This window comes from Erinaceus europaeus, chromosome 17 (assembly GCF_950295315.1).
Source record: "Erinaceus europaeus chromosome 17, mEriEur2.1, whole genome shotgun sequence".
NCBI lineage: Eukaryota > Metazoa > Chordata > Mammalia > Eulipotyphla > Erinaceidae > Erinaceus > Erinaceus europaeus.
The window spans coordinates 39,672,208-39,683,149 of record NC_080178.1 but is presented as its reverse complement, the minus strand read 5'-3'; the positions used below and the strand labels follow the sequence as shown (position 1 = coordinate 39,683,149).

Here is a 10,942-nt window from a genome sequence, read left to right as displayed (position 1 = left end):
AAAGATCAGTTTCTACATATGTGAAAGAGTTCACAGGGGACAGTGAAAGAGAAGGAAGAACATCACTCTAGTACATGTGGTGCTGGAGACTAAAAAAGAAGCCTCAGGCTGCAAGCCCAACACTACCAGTTAAGCCATTTCCCCAGCAGCAATTTTATTTATTTATTTATTTTTACCAGAGCACTGCTCAGCTCTGACTTACAGCGATGCTGGGAATTAAATCCAGAACTTCAGAGCCTCTGGACTCAAAGTTTTTTGCATAAGCACTGTGCAATCTCCCCCACTAAAATGATTGATGGATGGATGGATGAGGGAGAGGGGACATCAGAGCATCACTTTGTCATACTGCAGATGCAGATGGCTTGCAAGTCCTGTGGTCACCTGGTGGTGCTGCTATTTTCTCTAGCAATGACAGGAAGATGGTTTTTGCAGGGTGGTGGCACACCTGGTTGATTGCATACTTTACCATGCACAAGGACTCAGGTTCAAGCCCCACCTGCATGGCGGAAACTTCATGAGGCAGGTGAAGCAGTGCTGTAGGTGTCTCTTCCTCTCCATCTCCCCTTCCCTCTCAATTTTTCTATCTTATCAAATGAAATAAGAGTAGTACATATTAAAAAAAAAAAAAAAGGACGTAAGGTAATGTTTTTTGAAGGCAATTTTTATTCCGTACATTCCCAACAAGGCAGTCAAAACACTCCCCAGGGCTCACCACCAGGTGAAGAGGAAGGTGTGGAAGTAGCTGGAGGCCTTAGCCTGAACGGCCTTCTCAGTAGAGGGCTTCCGGGTCACCTGGTAGCCCTGGGCCCTGATGTCCATCAGCACACAGTCCAGGAGGTCATCGTCGTCCGGCGCTGCCTTCCAGGGCCCAAACTTGACCACGGAGCGCTGGCAGTTCTCCAGGTTGCGCAGAGACTGGACACAGAAAGCGAGGTCCTGGTCTGTGTGCACTGCGCACACCAGCACAACAGAGCGGCGGGCAGCCATGGCCTCTGCGCGCGCAAGGCGCACCAGCAGCTCCAGGTTCTCGTTGTAACTTGGTACCCGCAGCACAAACTGGCGGCGCGCCACCTGCTCGCCAAACATCTGTGGCGTGTCCTCCAGCAGCCTGAGCAGCGGCTGCAGGTCGTAGAACTGGGCCTCACGGTACACATCCTCCACACGCTGCGTGGGCACCTGGCCGCTACGAAGGTAGTCCAGAATGGGCCCAAAGCAGGCTCCCGGCCGGTCAATGAAGAAGCGGTCCTCCGCGTCCCTGCACACCTTGCAGGGGTTAGAGAACATCTCCGCCAGCTTGGAGCCTGGGACCTTTTGCAGGGTCCCCAGGGTAGTGGTGTACAATATGCCGCCCACATTCAGCTGCACCACAAGAAAGGGAGGCATCTGGGGACACAAGGGGATCCGTGAACAGTGCCACCTACGGAGAGTCAGACTACTTTTCATCCAAAGAACAACCCCACGGGAATGGATAGAAATCATGGGTTGGAAAGGTGCTTTAAACATCTATTTGTTTGTATATACCAGAAAGAGAAAAGGGGAGAGAGAAAACCAGAACATCACTCTGGAACATGCAAAGGGACTGAACTCAAGAACTCAAGCTCCACAGTTTAACACTTGGAAAGATGTTCATGAATATATGTGAACTTGCATGGCTCTGAATAGTGTGCCTTTTAAGATTTTTTTTTTTTTTTTTTTTGCCACAAGGGTTAACACTGGGGCTTGGTGCTAGGACTATGAATTCAGTGCTTCCAGCAACCACTTTTTCTTTTCCTTTCTTATTAACTATGACAGAGAAAAATTGAGAGGGGGGCAAAGGAGATAGCATAATAGTTATGCAAAGGACTCTCATGCCTGAGGCTTCAAAGTCCCAAGTTCAATCCCCCACTACACCATAACTGAGAGCTGAGCAGTGCTCTGGTAAAAAAAAAAAAAAGAGAGAGAGAGAGAGAAAGAGAGAGAAGAAGAAAAAGAGAGAGAAAGAGAGAGAGAAAGAGAAAGAAATTGAGAAGAGAAAGATATCTGTAGATAGATCTGCTTCACAACTGGTGAAGCATCACCACTGCAGGTGGGGAGTAGAGGCTCAAACCCCAGTTCTTTCACATGGTTAATGTGTGCACTGAACCAGGTGCAGCAACACCCAGGCCAAGAAGTAAATTTTTTTTAAAAGTAATATATTAATTTAAATATAATTCTTAATTTTATTTAGTTTATCTTAATGAGAAAGATACAAAGAGAGCAGACAGAGCATTACTCAGCTCTGGCTTCTATTTGTGCTAGGGATTGAGTCTGATACTCAGAGCCTCAGGAATGAACTCTTTTACATAAAAATTATGCTGTCTCCACAGTTTTATTTTAAATATTATTATTGGACAGGGAGATTCTCTTGTTTGATTCTCCAAGGTACCAGGTTCAATCCCTGGCATCATCCCTGACCAGCACTGAACAGTGCCCTGGAAAAAAAATAATAAAATAGGGAGTCGGGCTGTAGTGCAGCGGGCTAAGCGCAGGTGGCGCAAAGCACAAGGACCCACATAAGGATGCCGGTTCGAATCCCGGCTCCCCACCTGCAGGGGAGTCACTTCACAGGCAGTGAAGCAGGTCTGCAGGTATCTATCTTTCTCTCCTCTTCTCTGTCTTCCCCTCCTCTCTCCATTTCTCTCTGTCCTATCCAACAACGACAACAACAATAATAACTACAACAATAAAACAACAAGGGCAACAAAAGGGAATAAATTAAATATTAATAAATAAATAAAGCTTATTTTCTATAAAAAATAATAATAAAATAATAATTTATATTTTATTAGTAGTAGTAGTGTTACCACCAAGGTTACTGCTGGGACTCTGTGCCTGCACTACAAATCCACCACTCCTGGCAGCCATTTCTTTTCTTCCTCTCCCCAACCCCCTTTTTTTCCATAGAGATAGGAAGAAATTGAGAGGGAAGGGGAGATACAGGATAGAGAGAGACACCTACAACACTACTTGTGAAGATTACCCCTTGCAGGTGGGGACTGAGGACTTGAACCCAGATCCTTTTGTGTGGTAATGTGCATTTTACTAGGTGCACCACTGTCTGGCCCCTCTGTACTATTTTTTTAAAAAAATGTGTATGTGTGTGTGTATATATTTACTTGACATTAAATTCTCTCATGGAAGTTACAGAAATATTAGTAGAGGATGCTTGGAAACAAAACCCACTGACAGTACATCCAGGGACACTGGCCTTTGGTAAACCCCACCCACCCCTACCCCCTACCAGATTCTTGGGTTCCTCATATAGATGACAGAGATACGGCACAAGATTTTATTTTGCTGGGAGTTGGGCAGTAGCGCAGTGGGCAGTGGGTTAAGGGCACGTGGCGCAAAACACAAGGACCGGCGTAAGGGTCCCGGTTCCATCCCCCTGGCTCCCCATCTGCAGGGGAATCACTTCACAAGCGATGAAGCAGGTCTGCAGGTGTCTATCTTTCTCCCCCTCTCTGTCTTCCCCTCCTCTCTCCATTTCTCTGTCTTATCCAACAACAACAACATCAGTAACAACAACAATCACTACAACAATAAAACAACAAGGACAACAAAAGAAAATAAATAAATATTTTTAAAAAAATTTAAAAAAAGGTTTTATTTTGTGAATTCCAGAGATCTCTCCCCTAAGCCAGAGTGTTGCTCTCATTCTCTTTCATTAAAATAAAGAAATAAAGAGGTCAGAATGTGGCTCACTCAGTAAACACATTAACCTAGTTCAAATCCCCAGTCCCCACTTGCAAAGAGCAGCCTTCAAGAATGGTGGAGCAATGTTGCAACTGTTTCTTCTTCTCTATCTCTCCTTCCCTATAACTCTGTCTCTCATCCACAATCAAAGGGGGGCAAATGTAAAATAAAATGAAAATATTTAAAACAGAAATAAATAAAATAAACAGAAATAAAAAGCTGGGAGTATCGATCGACCTGCCAATGCCCATGTTTAGTGGTGAAGCCAGAACTTCCACCTTCTGCACCCCATAATGATCCTGGGTCATCCTCCCAGAGGGATAAAGAATAGGAAAGCTGAGAGCGGAGGGGAAAATACAGGTCCAAAAAGGATGACAGAGGACCTAGTGGGGGTTGTATTGTTATGTGGAAAACTGGGAAATGTTATTCATGTACAAACTATTGTATTTACTGGAGAATGTAAAACATTCATTCCCCAATAAAGAAATTTTAAAAAATTTATAAATCAATATTAAATTTCTAATAAAGATAAATAAAACGTGACGGGGAAGTAAGCTTCATTAGCAGTCATGTAGTGCTATGTCATGTAGTCTCTTCATTTCTGTCTTCCTTTCTTTCTCTCTCCTTATTTTTTAATTTTTTAAATATTTATTTATTTTCCCTTTTGTTGCCCTTGTAGTTTTTCATTGTTTGTTGGGGTCTGCTTGGCCCTGATCTAGGCCCAGCAGACATTCCGTAAGCCTGGCTCCAGTTTCGCTGATGGTCACTAACTTCCTCAGAGTGACACAGCATTTCCTGTAGGCCGTACCTAAATTCACCTCTGCCCTCCAGCTGATGATGCTTAAAGAGCATAGGCCCCACTGACAGTGATGCCACCTCACACCACCTCTAACGTCATCTCACCCTACCTTTCCAGCCCTGCCTCTACCCCCTGCCTATAAAAAAATGGTCTTTTTCTCAATAAAGCGAGTCACTGCCTTGACAGAACTCCCGACTTGGTGTGGTGCCTTTTCTCAAGTCATCGACACTCTCCCTCCCGCTCAGCCCCACAAGGGGGGTCTGGCTGGTCCAGATCTCCCCTCCTCGCGACTACCTGTCGGGGAGTACCCCGACAATTGTTGTTGTAGTTATTGTTGTTTTTGTTATTGATTTAATTGTTGTTGGATAGGACAGAGAGAAATGGAAAGAGAAGGGGAAGACAAAGGTTGGGAGAGAAAGAGAGACACCTGTAGACCTGCTTCACCACCTGTGAAGCGACTCCCCTGCATATGGGGAGCCGGGGCTCGAACCAGGATCCTTACACCGGTCCTTGCGCTTTGTGCCACATGCGCTTAACCCACTGCGCTACTGCCTGACTACCTCTTTCCCTCCTTATTAAAATAATAAGTGACCAATGGGATTAGTGGAGTTATGAAGGCACACACACCGAACAATAACCCTCTTGGAAAACATAAATAAATATCAACCAGCTACTAAATCATGATGCTGGGATTTAAATTTAGGTTTAATTTATGCCCAGCCTGCCCTCTTAACATTCTATATATTATTTTCATTACATTCCACTAGAATCCTTACTTTCATGTTCATTTGATTTTTTGGCAATGGTGTAGAGGGAAGAATTATTTTCCACAAGTGGTGTCATGACAGCTAAATGTGCCCAATCCCATGCTAAGTAATGCAATTGTACTTTTACCTTATGCAATACACAAAAGTAAAATGTCAAGTGCATATATAATACTTGATTCGATCATCTTTAAAATAATCTGTGTTTTACAGGACTCTATCAAGAAAGCAGGAAGCTAACTCACAGAATAGATGCCTAGCTGTAAATTATATAGCTGTAAGGGTCTGAAATTATATATTTTTTATTATTAAATTACTTTTCATTTATTTATTTTGTTTGTTTGTTTTGTTTGCCTCCAGGGTTATTGCTGGAACTCGGTGCCTGCACCACAAATCCATTGCTCCTAGAGGCTATTTTTTCATTTTTGTTGCCCTTATTGTTTAACATTATTATGATTATTATTACTGTTGTATTAATGTCATTGTTGTTTGATAGGACTGAAAGAAATGGAGAGAGGAAGGAAAGACAGAGAGGTGGAGAGAAAGACAGACACCTGCAGGCCTGCTTCACCACTTATAAAGTGAACCCCCTGCAGGTGGGGAGCCAGGGGCTCAAACTAGGATCCTTACCCTGGTCCTTGCAACCCCCCATTTTTATTTAATTTTTTTTTCCTCCAGGGTTATTGCTGGGCTCGGTGCCTGCACCATGAATCCACTGCTCCTGGAGGCCTTCTTTCCCCCTTTTTGTTGCCCTAGTTGTTGCAGCCTCGTTGTGGTTATTATTGCCACTGTTGACGTTGCTTTGTTGTTGGATAGGACAGAGAGAAATGGAGAGAGGAGGGGAAGACAGAGAGAGAGGGGAGAGATAGATAGACACCTGCAGACCTGCTTCACCGCCCGTGAAGCCGGGGCCTCGAACCGGGTTCCTTACGGGGCCCCTGCACTTTGCGCCACGTGCGCTGAACCCACTGCGCCACCACCCGACTCCCTTTTATTTAATTTTTAAATTTAATTTTTATTATTTTAATTCTTATTTTCTTTTTTCTTTTTACTAGAGCACTACTCTATGTGCTTATGGTGGTTCTGGGGATAGAGTATCAGGCCTCAGAGCCTCTGGTTTCATTATGAGTTGCTCATTCATTCAACAAAATAAAGGGAAGACCTCTTCCATTCAACCTTCTAAAGGGATGACTGGGGCACTAAAGACAAAGCCATGCAGCTCAGGGAGGAGATAGGGACAAAAGTGTCTGAGATGGACAGATGCTGGGGTGGAGGTAGATAGGTAGGGTTGGGCTTTGTCTGGGGAGGTTTGGGGGTGTGTGTGATCACTGGGTCCCCAGAACAAAAACAGTACCACAGTTCACTGGAAGGTCAGGGGTAGAGACAGGACTCAGGAAAGTCCTTCAGTCTGACTTGGGTGTGACAGCATGTTCCCTAAAGTGAGCTCTCTCATTGAATGAAGTGCAGCAGTCCAGCCAAACTGCTGTGAGAAGAGTTTCCATGGCAACAGCTCCTACCTGCAAACAGTTGTGCTGGCTGGAAAGAATGAGGTAGTCACAAAACACACCCTGACAATAGCCAGCCCAGGCCCAGGCCTCCTGTTCACTGCAAGACTTCTTAGGCAGGCGACTGGGAGAGGGGATTTGGGGGTGTGGGAGTCAAGAAAAAGGCATTATGCTCTAGGAACAGAATTTCCTCCCCCACCCCTCCACATTCTCTCCCTTCCCACTCCCCCTCATATTAATTTCTTTCCTGAGAAGAGGAGACAGAATTAGAACCTCATTCTGGCATGTGAGGTGCTGAAGATCAAACCCCAGGTGCCTGATCCACCCATGTGTACAAGTCTTGTAGTCCCTCACTAAGCTGCTGTGGTTCTAAACTTTCCAGGGCTAGAGGTCAAATGATAGTGTGCAAGGACCCAGTTTCAAGCACCTGGTTCCCACCTGCAAGAGAAACCTTCATGAGTGGTGAAGCAGGGCAGTCTCTTTCCCTACATCTCCCCCTCTCAATTTCTCTCTGCCTCTATCTGATAATAAATAAAAATATTTTTAAATAAATGAAATAATAGAAAGAGAAATAGAGAAGTCAAAACACCACTCCACCACCCACTTATTTTGTCTTCCCATGCTAAGAGTCGAACCCAGGGCTTCACCCAGGTAAGGTGAAGGGAAGAATGGAAGAAATTGGAGCTGGGGTCAACCCCACACTGATTTGATGAAGTTCACACCAGTTCAGCTTAAGTAGCGCACCAAGCCAGTCACTGGAGGGACACCCCCATTCATAAATGCTCCCCAAGCCCCCATGAACACTGTCCCTACCCTACTGTCTACCTTCCTTGTTACAATGGGCTGAGCCTGTCACCCAGGCTGTAATCTTGCCTCCTGCTCCTATCCTCAACCTCCCCAGATGGAAGTGATCAGTCACCAGTTCCAGAGGGTTCTACATGGCCACTCATTTCCTTGTCTCTTCAATGTGTCCTCACCTCCATGCCCTCAGTCTCTTCTCTAAAACTAGAGCTGTTTTTTTCCTGCAAATATCATCTGGTCAGGCCTGCCACAGCCCTTTCAGATGAACTCTAGACACCTCAGCAAAGAGTTTGTTGTTGTTGTTGTTTGCTTGTTTTTGTTTATTAATTAAGCAGTCAATTTTTTTGCCATCTAGGTCTAAGCCCTCAGTTCTCACCTGCAGGAGGCAAGCTTCATCAGTGGCAGAGCAGTGCTGCAGGTGTCTGTCCTCTCTGTTTTCCCCCACCCCCTTATCTGTCTCTTACTCTCTAACAAAAAGGTGAGGGGAGGAAGGATGCCCAAGTTGGCACAGTACGTGGTACTGGCTCTCCCTAGGGGATGATTGATGCAGACATTTATTTACTTGGCACTGCCAGCCCTGCCATTGGGCAATGCTTGGTGTTGACTTTGTCATTGTCACCTTGTGAAAGGGCCACAGCCTCCCCTCTGTTGGGTGGGCTCCCTGCAAGGCCCTAGGATGACCTCTAGCCCTGGAAAGTTTAGAACCATAGCAGCCCAGTGGTGGCTTAGTGAGGGACTACAGGACTTGCACATATGGGTGGATCAGGCACCTGGGGTTTGATCTTCAGCACCTCACATGCCAGAAGATTCTAATTTTGTCTCCTCTTCTCAGGAAAGAAATTAATATGAGGGGGAGTGAGAAGGGAGAGAATGTGGAGGGATGGGGGAAGAAATTCTGCTCCTACAGCATAATGCCTTTTTCTTGACTCCCACACCCCCAAGTCCCCTCTCCCAGGCCCTCAGAGGGAATAGGGTATGTGTATGTGTGTGAGAGAAAAAGACAAACAGACTGGGAGAAGCAAACAGGTACATGGGTGTGTAAGAGAGAGAGAGAGAGAGAGAGAGGCAGAGGAAGCATGCAGGAGTGTGTGTGTGTGTGTGTGTGTGTGTGTGTGTGTGTGTGTGTGTGTGTCTAAGAGAGACAGACAAACAGGAACAAGCAGCTGTATGTGATAGGGATAGCCTGGGAGGGAGCAGGCAGGAGAGAGAGGAGAAGAGAGGAGGCAGACAGGTATGTGTGTGTGAGAGAGAGAGAAACAGAGACAGACAGGGAGGGGACAGGCAGGTGTGTGAGAGAGGACAGAGGTGGCAGACAAACTAATAGGAGATAGGGAGCAGACAGGTAGGGGTGTGTGTGTGTGTGAGAGAGAGAGAGAGAGAGAAAGAGAAAGAGAGAGAGAGAGAGAAGCTGGGATGGGAGCAGGCAGGTATATGAGAGAGAAAAGAGAGGGAGCAAACAGACTAATGATAGGGAGTATACAACAGACAGGAAGGGAGCGAGAGAGAGAGAGAGAGAGAGAGAGAGAGAGAGAGATGGCAGATGGAGAGAGAGAGAGAAATTGGAAGGGAGCCAACAGGTGCATGGGGTGGGGGAGGGTAGGAAGCAGGCGTGTGTGTGTGTGTGTGTGTGTGTGTGTGTGTGTGTGTGTGTGTGTGTGTGTAAGAGAGAGGGGGAGATGGGAGAGGGAGAGGGCGAGAGACAAGACAGATTGGTAAACAGTGAGGGAAGGAATTGGCAGGTGAGAGAGAGAGAGACTGGGAAGCAACAAGCAGGTGCATGTGAAATAGAGACAGGGAGGGAGCAGTCGTGTGTGTGTGTGTGTGTGTGTGTGTGTGTGTGTGTGTGTGTGACAGATTGTCGGCTGGACCAGCAACAAGAGCACAAAGGACCATGACACCGGAGAGAGAAGACAGTAGCTCCTATAAGAAGAAGCGATGACAAGACCAGAGAGAGACCAGAGCCCAGGCAGAAAAAGCTGGGCACAGGGTGGGGGTGGGGGTAGGGGTGGGAGGGGTGAGAAGACCACAAAGGCAGGTGCAAACACTCACTGTCATCTGCCCAGTGTGCTCCTCTGGCTTGGACAGGCGGAGCACAGGGGTCAAGCTCATGGCGGTTCTGGCTTGCAATGTGCTCCCGCCTTGCCTTGCCACGTGTGAAACCTAAGCTGGAGGAAGTGCACCCTATGCCCCACCCAGGGGTGGGGGAGCCACAGAGCCAGGTTACAGCCTGGGCTGGCCTGGGTGGGGGTTAGGCTCTGCTCCTGTCTCAACTAAGGAAAGAGTGGAAGGAAGCTGACAACAGGTGATCCTAGGAGGGGAAGACCCAGCATTTTTTTATTTTCAGAATTGCAAGATTTATTGAATATTTGTTTACAATGTGAACTCAAATATTTTTAGTATTCTTTTTTATTTTTCTTTTCTTTTTTTAATTTCTTTACTGGGTTATTAATGTTTTACATTTGCCCAGTTTTCCATATAACAATACAACCCCCACTAGATCCTCTGTCATCCTTTTTGGACCTGTATTCCCCCACCCACCCACCCAAGTCTTTTACTTTGGTCTTCTTCTAGCGTTTGCCCTTCTTCCATAGCCAGTCAACAGCGTCAGGTTGAGCCTGATGTAAAGTTTTGAGACCTCCTTTGGTGCAATATGCCAACTCCACTTCAGATTCTACTTGTGTTTTCTCTTCTGATCTTGTTTTTCAACTTCTTCCTGAAAGTAAGATCATCCCATATTCAGCCTTCTGTTTCTAACTTATTTCACTTAACATGATTTCTTCAAGCTCCATCCAAGATGGGCTAAAAACAGTGAAGTCACCATTTTTAATAGCTGAGTAGTATTCCATTGTGTATCTATAACACAACTTGCACAGCCACTCATCTGTTGTTGGACACTTGGGTTGCTTCCAGGTTTTGGCTATTACAAATTGTGCTGCTAAGAACATAGGTGTACACAGATCTTTTTGGATGGGTGTGTTGAGTTCCTTAGGATATATCTCCAGGACAGGAACTGCAGGATGATAGTGTAGGTCCATTTCTAGCCTTCTGAGAGTTCTCCAGATTGTTCTTCACAGAGGTTGGACCAACTGACATTCCCACCAGCAGTGCAGGAGGGTTCCTTTGACCCCACACCCTCTCCAGCATTTGCTGCTGTTACCTTTTCTGATGTATGACATTCTCACAGGAGTGAAGAAGTGGTATCTCGTTGTTGTCTTTATCTGCATTTCTCTGACAAAGACCTGTAGCATTTTTTTCATGTGTTTCTTGGCCTTTTGGATCTGTTCTGTGGTGAATATTCATTCCATGTACTCCCCCCACTTTTTTTTTCACCTGCCACCACCTCTGTTTTTTTTTTCAAA

At 45.8% G+C, this 10,942-nt stretch overlaps 1 protein-coding gene across 1 annotated transcript; it reads right to left on the bottom strand.

Annotated features, from left to right (window-relative positions):
- Nucleotides 1–649: 649 nt before the first annotated feature.
- On the bottom strand, nucleotides 650–10,205 carry KCTD14 (potassium channel tetramerization domain containing 14). Its single transcript, XM_060176699.1, has 2 exons — nucleotides 9,633–10,205; nucleotides 650–1,383 (listed from the first exon to the last, which is right to left on the bottom strand). The coding sequence occupies exons 1-2, from the start codon at nucleotides 9,690–9,692 to the stop codon at nucleotides 709–711; spliced, it is 735 nt and encodes a 244-aa protein (XP_060032682.1). The 5' UTR covers nucleotides 9,693–10,205; the 3' UTR covers nucleotides 650–708.
- Nucleotides 10,206–10,942: the final 737 nt, after the last annotated feature.